Source organism: Crassostrea angulata, unplaced genomic scaffold, assembly GCF_025612915.1.
Source record: "Crassostrea angulata isolate pt1a10 unplaced genomic scaffold, ASM2561291v2 HiC_scaffold_22, whole genome shotgun sequence".
Lineage (NCBI taxonomy): Eukaryota > Metazoa > Mollusca > Bivalvia > Ostreida > Ostreidae > Magallana > Magallana angulata.
In genome coordinates, this window is record NW_026441577.1 from 77,193 (window position 1) to 98,359 (window position 21,167).

Here is a 21,167-nt window from a genome sequence, read left to right on the forward strand (position 1 = left end):
TCTGTCAATTACATGTACATTATAAAATTACCAAAAATATACCTCGGACATCCCCTAGCAAACTCAAATAACCGTCAGACCCTCAACCCCCAACCCCGGAGAATTTTTTTCCGATTCGCGCATACTCCCCATCCTCGAAAAACAAAATTATTCTTCAAAACCCCCTGTAATATTTCCAGAATTTCCGCATAAATACTAAAAGATTCATTGGCGCTTGCGTTCGATTAAAATGCGTGTAAAATGTTTGACAATGTTTCTACTTTCATACCAGGCATACCCACTGTGAGAATAACATGCGGTGAATCAAACTATAGACAATGTTTAAAGATCTGTATTTCCTTATATACATGTAGTATAGTACTTTGTTTCTTTTACTCAGTGTTTATACATCTGATATTGTACCATGGTCCGGTATCAATTACGTCACAAGTATAACGCAGCTACAACGGAAGACTTAATCGTTGCTTGCAACGAGCTCGTCTCTAGTTGTGTATAGCAACACAACGTTGAACATATAATATAACGACACAATATGAATACAGCCTGGCAAGTGACGTCATTTAACAATATTGCGCCAAAAACATATGAAATGTTGATGAGAGTCTACAGTTACCACACTGATAGCCGTAATTAGTACATAAACAAATAATATCTCAAAAATGTATGAATAATTGGACATAAAATAGAGGAAGTGTCTCTACAAACTAGTATTGATGTTGTCTAAAGACAACAATGCTCCCTTTTGTTGATACCAAAAGGCATATAAGTGTTTAATTTTTCTGTCACAAATTTTCTGAGAGTTTTCTGTATGTTTCATCTTCGTACAATTTTTCGATACATATAACAGAATAATCATCAACAGTACAAATGTATGTTCGTTTATATAAAATGCATTGCTACAGGATCGTTAGTTTCTCTCCGTATCAGTGATCAATTTAAAACATGTCCTTGATATAAAGTCACCCCCATTTCCCCAACATATACAATTTTGTTACACTTTTTACAAAACACACCATAACCAACATTACTTGAATTGCAATCGATATGATTTTAAACTTGATACGTTTTGCCCTTAGAATCTAAAAATAGGCTAGAACAAATAAAATCTTATAAATATAACGTAAGATTTTATTTTTTTTTAAATGATAACTTTGTGAACTCTCTTTTATTTTTTTGAAAATTGTATAATATTTCATTTTATGAAAATTGATTTGCAGAATGTTCTGACAGTAGAGTGCTATACCTTGTAGTAATATAATTATCTTATATTATTTAACTGGGCCACCTTTTTGGTACAAATAAATGTGTGATCTCCTTGTTTTTCAATCTAATTTAAATTAGACCTTTCATCTCGCTCTCTGTTATGTAAGGTTATCGTTCGTGAAAGGATCTAATGCAACCCTGTTCAGGTCACGTTCTGGTGACCCCGTGTCATGACCTTACCTTATAAAAAAATGACCAATGAAAATGCTTGTTTCTTTTTCAGTCGATACATCAATCCAAAATGGCGTTGTACGAGAAAGTGGTTGAGTTGTTTAATAAAGTAAAATTAAAAGATAAACAGAAAGAGATACTAGACTAGATTCTTTGTAAGCGACACACGTAAGCTGTCCTTCCTACTGACTATGGGAAGTCTCTTCCCTATCAGATGTTCATTCCTGCGAAGAGAGTGAGATTTGGTGAACTCGAAGAGACGCCGAAAGTGCTAGTTTATTGTCCTCTTGTGGCTTTGATGAAGTCAACCATCTGAACGGTGTTTCAGGCCTCAGGGTAGAGTACAAAGGTATTAAAGAGAGATTTCATTCAGTAATCAATTATGAAAGCAAAACAAACATAAATTTAAGCATGTAGATTTGCGATAGCAATAAACGGTATATCAAGAGTTTAAAGATCGTATACATATTTGTGTGCCAAATATTATGCCAATTTAGTTTTCGCCCTTATATATTTAATTTAAAACTAGATTAAACGTTTTAGTTCCTTGAAAAAGAAATAATTTAAAAAAAAACAAAAACGTTTTAGTCCTTCTTTGTCAAAGTTGAAGAAACTTATTGATTATACCCATCTTTAAAAACTGATCAAGGGGTAATTCTACCCACTCTGTAACAAATCTTTACATGGACGTGATGAAAATGCTATCTGACTTTGGCATGTACAACTTTGACTTATTTCACAATCGAACTGCAATTATTGATAGGTTGTTGTAGCTATCTAACACATTTAACATGTTTGATTCATTAAATATAATTCAATTGAATGTGTAATTCCGCAAAGGGAGATGAGAGAATAACGACAGGGACGTTGACACCATGTTTCCCTCGGCTAAAGCTCTTGTTTGGGATTCCCAGTGGCGTTCACATATACAGAAGCTGAATGTTGGCCCCCTGGTCATAGATGAATTTCATATAATTGCTGGTGTTTGGTATTTATTTTTAACTCCCTGTTTATTCAACTCTACACTTTTACAAAAATTAGACATTTCATCATGTTTTTTCCCATGCCTAAGTTATAGCGAGAACTATAAGATCTTACCATTCTAAATTGTGTTAATCATTTTCATAAGCAAACAAATGGGGCACCTAATTTTCTGGATAAACATTGAAATTCACTATAGACTGAACTTGTGGCATTTTCAGGCACCGTCATGCATGCATACCTACAAATGTAGTGAAACGCGCTGGTTACAATTCCAGTAGATCTCTATAATTTATAAGGAAAGTTTAATTGTATAATTGTTTAACTCTTTCATATATTTATAGCAGTAAAAGATTGATTTGATGCCGCTTATAGTATTTTTTTTTAAAACAGGGGTGGTGATGAAACCGAAGAAGAGGAAGTTGTATTGAGAAGATGGTTTCGTCATGTTTGGGGATTTCAAACATTGCATTCGAACTTGGTATGTTTATTTTATTTTGGAAACCGCGGTGTAGTGTTGTTCTATCTCATTCTATGTTAAGGAATAGACGTAAGCTATTTATAGTTGTCACGTGATAATGAACCAATGTGGCAGTAATATACTTCCCAATTTTATTGCACTGACATCTATTTTAAAGGTTATTACAAAGTTTTTTTATCTTATTCACAATATTTATTTAATTTCACAATTTTGAATATAACAGTCAAAATAAGACGCTAAATTGCCTATATGCTTCCTTAACACCCCTGCGTTACACTTGTTTCAAAAGTCAGCAACTTTGGGGCCAGGGTTGCGCTTTACAAAAAAACGTACCATACAACTTAATACGATCAAATAAATGAATGCTTAGTTATCACAAACTAATCAATGGTCATTTTAATGGTTGTAAATTATAGAAATCAAATAAGTTGTATATAAATTGTTTAATATAAATCTTATTCATCAAAGATCATTCCATGCGACTTAAATTATTTACAACTTTGTCGTAGGTTCTTTTGTAAAACATAGCCCAGGTATAATAAAAAAAAAATACACTACAGAATTTCTAAATAATTACTGACAAGAAAATGTAAAGCTCCAATTATTAAGTATACATGTAAAAAAAAAATGTAAAATATGAAAGACAACATGGATTGTTCTAAACAATTATGGGAATAGTAATTTAGATTTCTAAGTCTACTGAATGGAATCGATGGCTAATGTCTCCTGATCAAGGTAGGAAGATTGTAATAAGTTTTATGTAATGGGTCCCTATTGCTCGCAGAATCCTTGCAGTTCAATTTTCGACTCGTCTTTAGTTCCAAAGCTTCAGTATCTTTTAATTGTTTCATTACTTTGCCTACGTCGGCCTTGTATTTTGGGAGATAGTGAAAGTCTCTTCGTCAAACTGGTTTGCAAAATTAATGAGATGTGGAAATTCTTTAGAATGATATCTGATGCTTGTTTTGGTTTGATGACCCTTCACAAGTCCTTTACTGTCTCTGTTCAGCATTTCTAGGTACTCGTCTCGAGCCAAATTGTTGTTTTTTCCTCCCTTTATAGTAATGCTTCTGTTGTAAATTTACCTCTGGCTTTGTTCACTCGATAATGTTTCTTCTGTTGTTATAGATTTTATTTTTTTTTTTTATTGAAGATTGGCAATTCATACGTTGCAGAGCGGACTGATCTCCCATACACCCCCATCTATCGAAGCATCAAGGTTTTACAGTAAGCACACAGATTTGATGATCAGCATAATGTGGTTGTAGAGCTGATCCTCATTCTTCGGATTACCTTTCCTAGATGTCTTACTTGTCACAGTATGTTGATAAAGAAGTTTCTCAGGCAATTTTACGATGTTCAGTTGCAAAAGGATTTTGGACAGAAGTGACAATGAATGCGATCATCGTTATCACTAGCTACAAAGTAGTTCTCAATGTGGTCTGGATCATCCAGCACATTCCTAAGTTGTTTGAACATGTTCTCTTTTTTTCAAACGTGTACTTCTTCACAATCATATAGCAGATTTCAATCAGCAAACTGATTTTTCTTCATCAGTCTTCTTTTGAAAATTACTTGGTAACAATTGATCTTCATCCTCTACATTCATTTCCAGCATGGATAAGGAGCAACATATTGCATCAAATACGACATAATAGAGTACTTGGAGCAAGAAGTTACTGATATAATAAAAATACTCTCTGTTAACAAAACCATAGGTCCCGATGCAATAAGTCACAAAATGTTAAAATCTTCTGTACAATATGTCGCCAAACCACTATGTTTGTTATTCAACAAATCTTTGACTGAAAATGTGTATCCAAATAATTGGAAAATTGCTCATATTTACCATTGTTTAAAAAGGACGATCCTTTTGTAGCAACAAACTACAGACCTGTATCACTCGTGAGCTGTGTTAGCAAAATTATGGAAAGAATTATATTCAAACATGTCTACAATTATTTTATTAAAAATAACCTATTTTATAAATATCAAGCTGGTTCTTTGCCTGGGCACTCAATTTTATATCAATAACTAGAAACATATCATAGTATTGTTAAAGCTATAGATGAAGGGAAATTTTGATGCATGGTTTTTTTGGATTTGTCGAAAGCTTTTGACAGAGTGTGGCACAAAGGTCTACTTTTTAAATTACAAACATATGGTATATGTGGCAATATTCTTAATTGGTTTGAAAGCTACTTACGTAATCGTCAACAAAAAGTTATGTATAAGGATATATTATCCTCCTGTCGAGATGTCATTGCTGGTGTACCACAGGGATCAGTTCTTGGCCCTCTTCTATTTTTAGCTCACCGAGACGAAGTCAAGGAGAGCTTATGCTATACCCTCGGCGTCGGCGGTGGCGTCGGCGTCGGCGTCGGCGTCCGAACCTGGTTAAAGTTTTTGTTGCAGGTCCTGTATCTAAGCTATTATTTGTCCTATCTTCACCAAACTTGCATGGGTGATGCATCTGGACCTACTTATGGACTTGAAAGACTTGGATGCTGAATCTGGGTCCTAAATTTCAGATGCTGGAGGAGGTTAAGGTTGTTGGACCAGGTTAAAGTTTTTGTTGCAGGTGCCCTTTGATAGCAATATCTTAGTTACTGCTGGTCCGTACTTCACCAAACTTGCATGGATGGTGTGCCTTATGATACTGATGCACCAGACAGGCTTGAGTGCTGAATCTGAGCTATAGGTTTCGGATGCTGGAGGAGGTTAAGGTTTTTGGAGCAGGTTAAAGTTTTTGTTGCGGGTGCCCATTGATAGCAATATCTAAGTTACTACTGGTCCTAACTTCACCAAACTTGTATGGATGATGCGTCTTATGATACTGATGCACCTGACAAGCTTGAATGCTGAATCTGAGCAATAGGTTTCGGATGCTGGAAGAGGTTAAGGTTTTTAGAGCTGGTTAAAGTTTTTGTTGCAGGTGCCCTCTGATGATTATATCTTAGTTACTACTGGTCCTAACTTTACCAAACTTGTATGGATGGTGCGTCTTATGATACTGATGCACCTGACAAGCTTGAATGCTGAATCTGAGCAATAGGTTTCGGATGCTGGAGGAGGTTAAGGTTTTAAGAGCTGGTTAAAGGTTTTTGAAACCGGTGCCCTCTGATGATGATATCTTAGTTATTACTTGTCCTTACTTCACCAGACTTCCATGGATGGTGTGTCTTATGATACTGATGCACCTGACAGGCTTGAATGCTGAGTCTGGTTTCGGATGCTGGATAAAGTTAAGTTTTAGGAACAGGTCACATGTTTAATAGATGATAGTACTATTTCAAACTTGCATAGTTGATTTAACTGTAATATGAATAAATCGCAGAGGTAGCTTCAGATGCAGAGCTTGATCTCCATTATCAAGGATGCTAAAAAATAAATCTTAGTTATTACAGGTCCTAACTTCACCAAACTTTAATGGATGGTGTGTCTGACAGGCATGGATGCTGAATCTGAGCCATAGGTTGCGGATGCTGGAGGAAGTTAAGGTTTTAATTGCTAGTGCCCTCTGATGATGATATCTTAGTTATTACTGGTCCAAACTTCACCAAACTTGCATGGATGATGCGTCTTATGATACCAATGCACCTGATGGGCTTGAATGCTGAATCTGAGCCATATGTTTCGGATGCTGGATGAGGTTTAGTTTTTTGGAACAGGTCACATGTTTTATAGATGATAGCTTGCATAGTTGATTTAACTTTATTATAAATTAAATGCAGAGGTTGCTTCAGATGCAGAGCCTGATCTCCATTATCAAGGATGCTAAAGAAATCTCCTACCTCACTCAAACCAGCTCGATAGATAGATGTGTTTGTTGATAAATGATATAACATGATTCCTATGATATAGTATTGTATGATATGAAACAATATTGTTTGATATGATACAATATGATATCTTATGTTATATTATAAAAAGTTATACGATAAGCTATGATATTGTATCAATTTTTTTTATATTTTATATGATATTGTATCATGATATTGTTATGTATAGTATTGTATATTATGATACAATATTGTATAATATTATATTGTATTTTTAATTTATTATTTTATCACATGATACAATTACATAAGATATTGCAAAATATTATATTGTATCCTATGATACAATATTGTATATTCTATAATATTGTATCATACAATATTGTATAATATGATATTGGTTTCAGTAATATAGAATTATATCACATGAAATTGTATAATATGATATTGTAATATTATATAATATTGTATCATACGATATTGTATGATATGATATTGGTTTATATGATATATTTTCATATCACATGAAATTGTATTATATGATATTGTAATATATAGTATTGTGTCATATGATACACTATGTATAATATAATAATGTATTTTATAATATTTTACTTTATCACATAATATTGTATCATTTGATAAGATACAATGTTGGAATCAAATTATATTTATTTTATATGATATAATATCATATAATGTATCAAATATGTTTCAGTGTCATTTAATACAATATCATACTATATTATACAATATAATATCATGTTTCAATGTTATGTTGTATTATGTAATATGATATTGTAATATAATACTATATTGTATTATATTTTATGATATTGTATTATGTGATCAAATACAATAAGGTATAACACAATACAATGTCATATCATACGTTACAATATCATATCTCATTATTGTTTATTACAGTATTTTATTGTATTATATGATATATATTATAAATATGACATGATGCAATATTTCATTTTATATCATTGTATTGATTAACATATGAACATATGATTATCATAAAAAATTTTATCAGATGATATACGATATTTTGTCAAAACAGAATCCATGAATATCCAAGATCATAAAGTATGATTTTCAGATAAAATGATAAAGGTGGTCTTATAAAGGTGATGTCTCATAAGGGTGATGCTCCGTCTCGGTGAGCTTAGTAATCTATGATTACCTATGTTTGATTTATGTTAACGATGTGTCAGAAAATATGCTTTCACTGTGTAGACTGTTTGCTGTTGATAACTCTTTACAATCTTCTTCATACAATGTTGCCAATATTGCATATGTCCTGAATCATGATCTGAAAGTTCTAGAAAACTGGTCATCCACTTTGCTGTTAGAATTTAATCCATCCAAAACAAAAGCAATATTTTTTACACTCAAAATAAATGTTTACTCTCCCAAACTCCAATTCCAGAATAGTCGATTAGAATATGTTTCATCACACAAACACTTAGGATTACTTTTTTGTCAGAACCTTTGCTGGTCAGAGTATATAAAAAATATTGTTAAAATGCATTCCATAGACTTGGCTTGTTGAAGAAGCTCAAATTTAGCATAGGAAGAAATACTTTATTAAAATCTACATGACTTTTATTCTACCTTTAATTGAATACTGCTCTGTTGTCTGGGATGGTTGCTCGTTACAAGATGTCGAAAAATTAGAAGCAAGCAAGAATCATCACTGGCTTATCCATATTATCTTCAAGAGAGTCCCTTTATTAAGAAACAGGTTGGATGCCTCTTTCCGAGAGACGAAAATTAACAAAATTAAGCACAATGTACAAATGTGGTAGAACAGATTTATTATTATCTTTTTCATATGTATTTATTCGTTTTTGGATTTTCTATTTTCGTTTTGTGCAGTACATTCTTAAATATTATTCATCTAAAGTTTTATTGCGCGCGTATGGTTCTTTAATTTCATTGGTTCATATTATTATCCAATAAATTTGATTCTCTATTAGTATAAGTAACCGTTCAACCAAAGTCCAATTGGGCAGTATTTCATTTTAACGACGTCGGACAATCCAGTGTATATCAGCTGCATCTTGTGGTATGTTAATATTATATTTAGTTATATATTTCTTTACTACCATGATAGTGATTAGGGCATATTATTTTAATTGCAAGGTTTATACTTTATCGTATTTTTGCAGTTAATCTTGCCATTGTAATTTCTGAAACTTGTTTGTAAGTTCTAATATTAAATTGCTACAAAACATGTTTTACCATATAAATGAATACTGAAGTAACGGTTGCATTTTTATCAACGAAATATCGAAACTAAAACATATTGAATGTACATGTAAAATTGTATTTTGTCTAATGTGTTTTTCTTTGTTATAGGTCAATGCTTTAAAACGTTTAATAAATCTGTTAAACAAAACGGCTGTCTTTTGGAATTCCTTACTGCTCGGTTACACATGGCGCTGCGAGAAACCATCTTCAAGCATTGACCACCGTAGGAATTTATTTTCCAAATATGCAGCTAAGTATCAGAAAGAACTTTCTATTGTGACAGTGAGTAAATATCACGCTGAATGATTTCCTGTGTTAAAGTCCTTATACTTTCCGCGGAGTGAATTGTGTTCGTGAGTACTGTTATTACCATTATTTTGTCACCATGAAGAAAGCGGAATTGCAACATCGTGTTCATGAATTAGAAATCGAACTATTAGAAGCAAAACACAGATCACAATCCAAACAAGTAATTGAAAAACAAACTTTTATACCTGAAACAAGAAAATTAAAGACTTTTTGTGGCCGCCCTATGTCAAAATCCGATGTTTCTATTGATGATTGGATAGATGAAATTGAAATTGTATTCTCAGCACGAAAATATACAGATTTGCAGAAAGTGGACCTTATCTATTCACACTTAGAAGGCCAAGCTAAAGAAGAAGTTAAATTCCGCCCAGATATTCGGCAGGATCCGTACGCCATATTGGACTGTCTCCGTTCGGCATTTGGCAATCCGGAATCAGTTACCTCGTTACAACAGAAATTCTTTGAAAGAAATCAACATGATTCAGAAACAATTAGACATTATTCGTACGCATTACTAGAGTTATACCAAAACGTAGTCAGAAAGGACAGTAGTGTTTTTCCAAACAAACACCTTACTTTGTGTGAAAAATTCGCTAATGGCTTAAGTGATTCGTCTTTAAGAAAAGAAGCAAAGAAACTACTCAGAATAAAACCTACAGAATTTCACACCTTTCGAGATGAAATCATCGTATTCAGCGAAGAAGAGGAAACCGCAGACAATACAATCGCCACTTCAACTAAACCGAACACGACCAACGATCAACAGAATTTAAATACCCAGACGACCGACTCACCTACAACTGACCAGTTATTGAAAATCATTGAAGCAACAAAAGCAAATTGACTCTCTAACCGGCTTGATCAGAGACTGCGGGACCAGCCAGCAAACGAGGGAAAATCGCAACTATTCTCGTTCCCCACCTTTGTGTTATCAGTGCGGTAGAGTTGGCCTTATTCAGAGAAATTGCCGTTCTACTAAACCCCGTGAAACAACAACCGGATCGTCGGAAAACAAATCACATCTATTAAAGTGAGTCCGGTAATAGATGATTATAAACAGGACTCGAAATTCCATAGCCGGGTTATTGGAAAGTGTCCGGTGATAAACATAAGTGTTTCTGGAATAAATCTTCCGTGCTTAGTTGATACTGGTTCTATGGTTTCCACGGTAACGGAACGTTTCTACCGCAAATTCATTGAGCCTCTTGATACATCGCTGATTCAGAACAGTTTTATTCAACTTAAAGCAGCCAATGGATTAGAAATTCCCTATATCGGTTATATTGAAGTTGATGTTCATTATCTTGGAAATATTCTCAAACAGCGTGGTTTATTGATAGTGAAAGACTCGACTGATGATTCTACCCGGAAACGTAAGGAAGCTGTACCCGGTGTAATCGGCATGAACATAATAAGCGAATGTCGAGATATGTTATCTTCATGTGAGATTCCTGTCGATGGAGATTTAAATGAAGTGTTTGCAGAGAATAGTGTGTTCGATAATAGATCTATTCATGGATTCGCTCGAGTGAAAGGGACTTTCTCTGTACGCATTCCAGCCAATACCGCTATTGTTGTTGAGTGTACCGGACCGCATATTGATGGTGACGTGATTGTTGATCCCTTGACCAACGGCGGGCACCTACACCGTAATTTCCGGACTGTACCTACCTGCGTTACCGTTAGCAAAGGAAAATTGTGGGCCAGAGTTGCAAACATCGGTGATGAAGATATATATCTAAAACCGCGCACGATGATTGGAACTGTGTCGAAATGTGATGTGGAGAATAAAAATTCAAGCATTGGATTTAATCGTGTCGGCAGTGTCGAAGAAGTATTTATTCAGAAATGTGAAGTGTACGAGATTTCTTCCAGTGACGATGATTTTACGTTACCAGAGGATATTTACCAGCTTGATTGTAGTGAAAAAGATAAAGCATTGATTACGTTAGTGAAAACGGGATAAGTACAGATGAGGACAAAATTAAGTGTATTGTTAATTGGAAGATACCAGAAAATGTGAAAGAGGTGAAGTCATTCCTTGGTTTTGCGGGATACTACCGTCGATTTATTAGACATTTTTCACAAATTGCGGAACCTTTACTAGAAATTGCCAAGAAGAATGCTAAGCATCCAAAGACAACTTTCGGCGATAAATGGACATCAGAATGTCAGGATTCATTTCAGAAGCTGAAATCGTTATTGTCATCAGCACCGTTATTAGGATACGCTGATTTTACGTCTCCTTTTATATTAGAAACGGACGCTAGTTCTCAAGGCCTTGGAGCTGTATTATCCCAAGTGCAAAATGGACGAACTGTCGTCATCGCTTACGCTAGCCGATCGTTGAGACCGAATGAAAAGTCGTCAAAGACCATGAGCAGTATGAAACTGGAACTTCTTGCTCTTAAGTGGAGTGTGACTGAAAAATTCCGTGACTACCTTCTTGGAAATAAGTTTGTCGTGTTCACAGACAACAACCCGTTGAAGTATTTGTCATCAGCAAAACTGGGAGCGTACGAACAGAAGTGGGCATCGCAGTTAGCGGACTTTGATTTTGAAATTAAATATCGTCCTGGTAAACAGAATACCAACGCTGATGTTTTATCCAGACTTGCAACTGACAGTGATGTTCTAAATCAATGTATCGATGGAACCAACATTCCACTGGAAATTAAGGCCGCTCAGTCCTCTGTCATATATATCGAGTCAACAGATGTTTCTTATTGTGACACATTTCCTAGTTATTCAAATGATGATCTCCAGGATTTACAAACCAAAGATTCGGTTACTGGAAAATGTAAGGAATTCGTTGTATCTAAAACTGTTCCAAAACCTAGTTTTATTCGAAAGCAGAGTAAGAAAGTGCAGATTCTTTTAAGACAACTTAAACATTACGTGATGGTGTTATTCATAGACGAATTAGTGACCCAAAGCTTGGTGACCTGGATCAGATTGTACTTCCGGAGTGTCTCAAAGAAATAGTTCTACAAAGTCTACATGATGATAATGGACATCAGGGAATCGAGAGAACGTTCAACATAATCCGACAAAGATGTTACTGGCCTAACATGTACAAGGATATTAAGACCTATTGTCAAAAATGTGAGAGATGTGCAATTTCAAAAACACCGCCACCAACTGTTCACACTAGTATGGGCCATTTAAGTGCAGCAGAACCTATGGAATATATTGCAATAGACTTTACGGTTCTTGAGAAATCCCAAGGATTCGAAAATGTACTTGTGTTGACGGATGTGTTTAGCAAATGGACTATTGCAGTTCCTACCAGAGACCAAACCGCACAAACTGTAGCGAAAGTGCTAGTAAGGCAACTCTTTTGTACATTTGGTGTATGTAAACGTATCCACTCCGATCAAGGAAAGTGCTTTGAAGCTGAAATAATCCAACACCTTTGTTCCCTTTACAACATCAAGAAGTCCAGAACTACAGCGTATCATCCTCAGGGCAACGGGCAATGCGAGCGCTTCAACAGAACGTTACACGACTTGCTTCGATCTTTACCACCAGCCAGAAAACGTAAGTGGCCCGAGTACATTAAAGAGTTAGTGTTTTCTTATAATGTCACACCAAACGCATCGACTGGTTATTCCCCCTACTACCTGATGTATGGACGACAACCAAACCTTCCGATAGATTTTCTCCTAGGCTTAAGTACCAAACCGTCAGATGAAATCAACATCGACAGATGGGTGGATCTACATTCGGAAAAGCTTTCGTTTGCTTACAACAGAGCCAGAGAAGAACTCAACAGAAACGAAATAGCAAGGAAGCAGAGACATGATGCAGGAAGATCGGAAAAAGAACTACAGATTGGTGACAAAGTCTTTATTCGAAACAGAGGATTAAAAGGTAGAGACAAAATTCAGGACAAATGGAAAGCTGAGATTCATGTTATCGTCGACAAACCGTATAAATCCGTGTACAGTGTAAAGCCAGTGAATAGTGATTCTGTGAAAACTGTGAATCGTTTGGAATTAAAACCAGTCAATATGTGAATGTGAATATATATTCGACTGCGAATATCTGTGATGCAAAGTTATTTGAAATTGTATATCTATTTATTTTATATGTATTTATTATATTAATTCGAGGACGAATTAACATTTTGCTGGGGGGTATGTGGTAGAACAGATTTATTATTATCTTTTTCATATGTATTTATTCGTTTTTGGATTTTCTATTTTCGTTTTGTGCAGTACATTCTTAAATATTATTCATCTAAAGTTTTATTGCGCGCGTATGGTTCTTTAATTTCATTGGTTCATATTATTATCCAATAAATTTGATTCTCTTTTAGTATAAGTAACCGTTCAACCTAAGTCCAATTGGGCAGTATTTCATTTTAACGACGTCGGACAATCCAGTGTATATCAGCTGCATCTTGTGGTATGTTAATATTATATTTAGTTATATATTTCTTTACTACCATGATAGTGATTAGGGCATATTATTTTAATTGCAAGGTTTATACTTTATCGTATTTTTGCAGTTAATCTTGCCATTGTAATTTCTGAAACTTGTTTGTAAGTTCTAATATTAAATTGCTACAAAACATGTTTTACCATATAAATGAATACTGAAGTAACGGTTGCATTTTTATCAACGAAATATCGAAACTAAAACATATTGAATGTACATGTAAAATTGTATTTTGTCTAATGTGTTTTTCTTTGTTATAGGTCAATGCTTTAAAACGTTTAATAAATCTGTTAAACAAAACGGCTGTCTTCTGGAATTCCTTACTGCTCAGTTACACAAAATTCATAATAATTTGGTACCGGATTTTTTTAAAGAAATGTATTCAATTGAACCAAATTAAACCTTTTTCTTATTTTTGCTTTGGCAAGAGACGACTTAACATCATACACACAAAACTAAGACATAACCGTATCTTAAACCTCGACCTTTTCAGAAAAAATATTATTGAAAGTTCTAATTGCCAATGCGGATTACCAGAAGATTCTTATCATTTGTTTTTTGGTTGTAAAAATTATACCAATGCACGAAATGAATTGTTTTCAAACTTTTTAAACTTGTATTTTGGAGAATACCACGAATTCCTCTTTTGCACAGTCTTTCACACTCTCTTTTGATTAGTTCCTATGCTACTGTTGGATGTTGGATCTCATTTGCATATGATTTCAAGAATACAGTTAATAACTTTTTGATTTCTATAAACTGCTCTTCAGATTTGTTTCATGATATCATCCCTGACAAATGCTGATTTTTCTCCAATATGGTAATGCACTGTCAACACCAATGACACACATTTGAATTAAAACACATTATTAATGAATCATGCTTTTTCTTTTTGTATATTTAATAAAGCATTAAAACAACATATTTTTAAATTTGTACTTTTTTTCATTTCATTTGTATCTTTCCATATGGTTCGTAGAAACAATAGTTTCAATGTGAGGCTCAAACAAGCAAACAATCCAGTTTCCTTAAATTTCATAACAAAAAACTAAACACAAACATCACTTATAAAGGCCATTAATATACACTATTGTAAATGAGCTAACGGTCGCAAAACTATCTAACATTCTTTTTCTAAAAAGTTGGTAAAAGGATCATGTCGTGTAGGAGTATACACGATTTTTAATATATTTCCTCTGAAATTAAACTAAAAATTACGTTAAACAAAACAAATGATATACATCTTCTTTTACTGATATAACCAATTCGGCATGTGAAAAAAAACCCACATCTTATTAAGAAATAAATTGTCCTTGCTACATTTACAATACCATATGCACTAAAGAACAATTTAATAAATTTCGAAAGTATTCTCTGATGATAATCGTTATAAACGATTACTATTATTATTATATTATTGTCCTGATCTGGGCAAAAAAATAAGGAAATGAATAGCATTTATCATATTATCTTCAGGCGTTGGCAACAAGGGTCTTTGTTGACATGCAGATAAATTGTGAATCTCATGGGTCGGTATAATCTCTTCACAAAAGAACCGATTTGGCCTATGGTACAGTTGCCTGTCAAAGTACATTGAATAATGTATTAATTTGGTAAATACACATTTATCAAGTTTATTAAAGCAATAAAATACTTTCAACTTCCTTAACCAGAAAATTTAATTCTTAACAAAACTTTCTTTTCTGATGAAGATATCTTAAATGGAACTAAATATGGAGTTTACCATGAGCATGATCAGTCGCGTTTTCGTGAATGACAGTTTTTTTTAACGAGTGCTTATTACCTGCGGAGATCTGAGTAGCCTTTTCTTCTTAGACCCAGGTGTCTTGGAAAGAATCCGCTTCATATGCTCTTCAACTTGATATATTATAACTGTAATCTCCTTACGGTACTTATTAACTTTCTCAATTTTTGATAAACATTTCGTGCAGACACCGTCTATATTGTCAGACACAGTTGTCACTTGACAGATTGCGTCATGCTTCTCTTCGCTTAGACGGAGTTTTAACTTCGATAACTTGTTTACAGTTGTTTTACCATTCTCGTCAATCTCTTTTAGTGTAAAAGAAAACCCACACAGGCAGCATATGTTTAAGGAGCGTATATCTTTTGCGGTGTCATGGACGCCACCATCTTTGTTTTGACGCAGCCGACGGTCACATCGAACATATCATATGCGATAAGCTGATTGGTTGGATCAAAAGGTCACCAAAACGTGACCTGAACGGGGTTGTGTAAGATCTTTTCACGAGCGATAACCATACATAACAGAAAACGAGATGAAAGGTCTAATTTTAATTCGATTGTTTATTGTTTTTTTTAAATTGTATAACATTTTATTTTTATAAGAAATTGTTTGTAGTAATTTCTGAAAGTAGAGTGTTATACTTTGTAATAATAAAATATTCTTATATTATTTAAAAGGGCCAACTGTTGGTAGCAAAAACCTTGCAGCAAATGTTTTTTGCACTTTATTGGTTAATAGAACAACCTTAAAGGCGTTGTTTGATTTGCCGTGAGGGTTGAGTTATTGTATCTCTTATTGTTCGATACTTCTTGTGAAGTGGTGTGCATATGTATTTTTTTTAACGTATGACTTAAGTAAATTTTTAAGTATAAAATGATAATTTACGTTAACATCTTCTGCAAAATGTTACTTTTAAAGTTTTTCTTTTAAACTTTTACTGATCGCTATTCATCAATGTATATATTGTTAGCTAACTTTTATCGGTGCTAAACTATAAAACGTTACCTTAAGGTTGTTAAAGATGTACTTCAACATCTTCTTTAACAGACCAGGGTGTTTTTTTCCCTCAATGACTGCAATAAAAGCAAAGAAAAAATATATATATAAAATATATATATATATATATATATATATAACAAGCACAAACATTGCAATAACTCTCAAATTGACATATACCTGCCCATAGTGAATGATAAAGATATATATAAAGCACAGAGAAATTCACTTTTGTTGGAGCTCCACCATCCGCCCCGACCGAGGCTTGAACTCACGACCTCTGGAACCCATTCTCCTAGCAGTGAGCGGCCACCGCGCTCCCCACTCGGCTATCTAGGCAAGACTAAAATCTTGCTTTCGATAACGAACGGAACCTAGCGCGCTGGCCGCGCACTACACAGTCGCTTGAGATACAGGTGGAATACAGTTAAACGACAATCTGAGAGGATCGGAACGATACACATTGCATAGATACAAACATATATAACAAGCACAAACATTGCAATAACTCTCAAATTGACATATACCTGCCCATCCTCTCAGATTGTCGTTTAACTGTATTCCACCTGTATCTCAAGCGACTGTGTAGTGCGCGGCCAGCGCGCTAGGTTCCGTTCGTTATCGAAAGCAAGATTTTAGTCTTGCCTAGATAGCCGAGTGGGGAGCGCGGTGGCCGCTCACTGCTAGGAGAATGGGTTCCAGAGGTCGTGAGTTCAAGCCTCGGTCGGGGCGGATGGTGGAGCTCCAACAAAAGTGAATTTCTCTGTGCTTTATATATATCTTTATCATTCACTATGGGCAGGTATATGTCAATTTGAGAGTTATTGCAATGTTTGTGCTTGTTATATATGTTTGTATCTATGCAATGTGTATCGTTCCGATCCTCTCAGATTGTCGTTTAACTGTATTCCACCTGTATCTCAAGCGACTGTGTAGTGCGCGGCCAGCGCGCTAGGTTCCGTTCGTTATCGAAAGCAAGATTTTAGTCTTGCCTAGATAGCCGAGTGGGGAGCGCGGTGGCCGCTCACTGCTAGGAGAATGGGTTCCAGAGGTCGTGAGTTCAAGCCTCGGTCGGGGCGGATGGTGGAGCTCCAACAAAAGTGAATTTCTCTGTGCTTTATATATATATATATATATATATATATATATATATATATATATATATATATTTCTGTAAAGAATAATATTTTAAAGAAATGAAAGATGACTACTAGGACACAAAACTTTTTTTATAAAATCAAGATTTGATCATATACATCCCTACAATTACTACTGACATTACCAATTAAATCAAATGTCTTTAATTTAACCATTTCAAATTCGCAGTTAAAATCGCAGGATAAGATGAACGTAGTTATAGCCTATATCTTAGATTATAGGTACCTGTAATGCAACTGAATATTTTAAAACAAATCTAATTACTTGCCAAAAGCAAAAAAAAAATAGAGATAAAAAATGAATATAAAATTAAATCTATAATATTTAGTGACCCTAAGTTTATTTTTTTTTACCACGTGAGAAAAGCACTAAAATGGCTAACGACACGAACAATAGAAATTGTCAAATTTTCGGGACAACCAGTCCCTTCTTCAGGACCAAAAAATAAATTACATGAGTACAAAACAAAGAAAACAAAATCTAAATCTACTACTAAACTACTTAAGAAACTATAAAAAAGAACAGCTACATTATAAACAATTGTTCACATTCTTAAAGAAGGTGTTGCTACTGTCGCCGATCGCTCTAGAGTAATCAATCGACTGCCAACTTCACGCCTGATTAAGTTAATTAGCTAATTAAAATTGGCGTCCGAGTTAACTAATGAAAATTTGAACCCCCGTTGTTAACTCGTACGGCATTTATGATATAGACTCGAATTTTGATTAAAAAGAGATAAAATTAAGTGAAAATATATAAAATTAAGAAAAATGATATACAAATAAAAGGTAGAAAAGAAACTAATAAATGAATGGAAGAGACGCAGTTGACAGATTTCATGAAATTACTATGTGGGTGTCAGGTGATGTGTGGCTATGAGACGTTCATTTTAGTGAAGTCCATTTGTTTGTTCATGCCATCAGGTCTGAATGATTTGAGTCTGTGCATCCAGAACTTTTCCTTGCTCTTCCTCTCCGCGTCTGTCCTATGAGGATTGTGGTCAATAACCAATACTGTCATGTCTTCCCATTTGTGGCCACTTGTATTAAAATGTTCTCCCACGGGCAGAAGGATCAACAACCACCGCTCTACCATAAAGACCAAAAAAGTCAAGGAGCCCGTGGGAGTTTTTAGCTCTCATCACTAACACCCTGGACAAAATGTATGAACAAGATGAGATTGGTGTTAATGTTTATGAAACGCTTCGCCCAACCAACTGTGGACCAGGTCAATTTTATCTGCTTCCAAAAATCCACAAGGAAGGAATGCCTGGGCGCCTTATAGTCAGTGCCATCGGCCACCCCACGGAGAACATATCTGAATTTATAGATTTACATCTCCGTCCACATGTAGAAGATTTGCCATCATACCTCAAGGACACTACAGATTACCTGAATAAAACACCTTCCTCTGGCCTGCCAGACCATACTCTTCTCGTTACAATGGACGTCACGTCCTTGTACACGAATATTCCTCACGATGAAGGTATCGAGGCCTGCAGGGAGGTATGGGACAGTAAACCAATTCAGACAGTAAACCAATTCAGCAGCCGTCAACGGAATCTCTACTCAAGCTCCTTGAACATGTTCTCAAGCTGAACAATTTCATGTTTAATGGCGACCATTACATACAAATAAGTGGTACAGCTATGGGCACCAAAATGGCCCCCTCTTACGCCAATATATTTATGGGAAGATTGGAACGCAACCTGCTTCTCAGAGCTCCTTTCAAACCTTTGAGCTGGTTGCGGTTCATTAATGATATTGAGATGAAATGGGTCGAAAACCGAGACTGCCTAAATGACTTCATCACCTTTGCCAACTCCTTCCACAATTCGATTAAATTCACAGTGGACATATCTAGTTCCAAAAATGTATTTTTGGATACTACATCCACCTTGGAAGATGGTGAAATAAAATTCAGTCTCCATACCAAACCCACTGATTCTCACCTCTACCTCAAGCCATCGAGTTGCCACTCTCCCCATACTTTTAGAGGAATTCCTAAAGGATTAACAACCCGAATCAGACGAATCTGTTCTTCTAATGAAATCTTTGAAGAACAGAGCAGAATATTAAAATCCCATCTGTGTAATCGAGGCTATAAAGCCCACACAGTTCAATCTGCAATTGACGAGATTACTACAAAAGACAGGAAAACCCTTTCACAATACAAAGAGAAAACAGACAAAAGCAGGGTTCCACTTGTCACTACATATCACCCCGCCCTTAAGAACCTCAACACCATCCTTAGAAATAATCTGCCCATTCTTTACACTAACGAAAGAATGGCTGATCTTTTCAAGGATCCACCAATGGCTGCATTTAAACGCCCGAGGAACTTAAAGGACATGTTAGTGAGGGCAAGATTAGACAACCCGTTGCCAAATGGTGGTTTTAAAACATGTTCCGATACCAGATGCCTGTTGTGCAAACACAGCACCAACGCGGACAGTTTTAAAAGCCCCATCACAGGTCGCACTTACAAGATATTTGGCAACACTTCTTGCCGCACAGACAACTGCATCTATCTCATCAGTTGCAAAGTCTGCTCTAAGCAATACGTCGGTGAAACAGGTGACCTCCGCAGAAGGATCAACAACCACCGCTCTACCATAAAGACCAAAAAAGTCAAGGAGCCCGTGGGAGAACATTTTAATACAAGTGGCCACAAATGGGAAGACATGACAGTATTGGTTGTTGACCACAATCCTCATAGGACAGACGCGGAGAGGAAGAGCAAGGAAAAGTTCTGGATGCACAGACTCAAATCATTCAGACCTGATGGCATGAACAAACAAATGGACTTCACTAAAATGAACGTCTCATAGCCACACATCACCTGACACCCACATAGTAATTTCATGAAATCTGTCAACTGCGTCTCTTCCATTCATTTATTAGTTTCTTTTCTACCTTTTATTTGTATATCATTTTTCTTAATTTTATTTATTTTCACTTAATTTTATCTCTTTTTAATCAAAATTCGAGTCTATATCATAAATGCCGTACGAGTTAACAACGGGGGTTCAAATTTTCATTAGTTAACTCGGACGCCAATTTTAATTAGCTAATTAACTTAATCAGGCGTGAAGTTGGCAGTCGATTGATTACTCTAGAGCGATCGGCGACAGTAGCAACACCTTCTTTAAGAATGTGAACAATTGTTTATAATGTAGCTGTTCTTTTTTATAGTTTCTTAAGTAGTTTAGTAGTAGATTTAGATTTTGTTTTCTTTGTTTTGTACTCATGTAATTTATTTTTTGGTCCTGAAGAAGGGACTGGTTGTCCCGAAAATTTGACAATTTCTATTGTTCGTGTCGTTAGCCATTTTTAGTGCTTTAGAGAGATATATATATATATATATATATATATATATATATATAGATATAGATATAGATATAGATATATATATATATATATATATATATATATATAAAGCACTGAAAATGGTTAACGACACGAACAATAGTAAACTTTTAATGTAAAAAGAGACCTGCGGCCTTTTAATAGTCAATCTTTTATAAGAGTATCAACACTGCTTGGATTTAAAA

At 34.9% G+C, this 21,167-nt stretch overlaps 2 protein-coding genes and 1 pseudogene across 2 annotated transcripts; 2 read left to right on the forward strand and 1 right to left on the reverse strand.

Annotated features, from left to right (window-relative positions):
* The first annotated feature begins 8,503 nt into the window (after positions 1 to 8,503).
* LOC128168634 (uncharacterized) lies at positions 8,504 to 11,215 on the forward strand. The gene is made up of 2 exons (XM_052834787.1): positions 8,504 to 8,755; positions 9,049 to 11,215. The coding sequence occupies exon 2, from the start codon at positions 10,406 to 10,408 to the stop codon at positions 11,213 to 11,215; it is 810 nt and encodes a 269-aa protein (XP_052690747.1). The 5' UTR covers positions 8,504 to 8,755; positions 9,049 to 10,405.
* A 3,891-nt stretch (positions 11,216 to 15,106) lies between these two features.
* Positions 15,107 to 15,882, reverse strand: LOC128168635 (uncharacterized; annotated as a pseudogene).
* A 3,392-nt stretch (positions 15,883 to 19,274) lies between these two features.
* On the forward strand, positions 19,275 to 20,444 carry LOC128168636 (uncharacterized). Its single transcript, XM_052834788.1, has one exon. The coding sequence runs from the start codon at positions 19,275 to 19,277 to the stop codon at positions 20,442 to 20,444; it is 1,170 nt and encodes a 389-aa protein (XP_052690748.1).
* Positions 20,445 to 21,167: the final 723 nt, after the last annotated feature.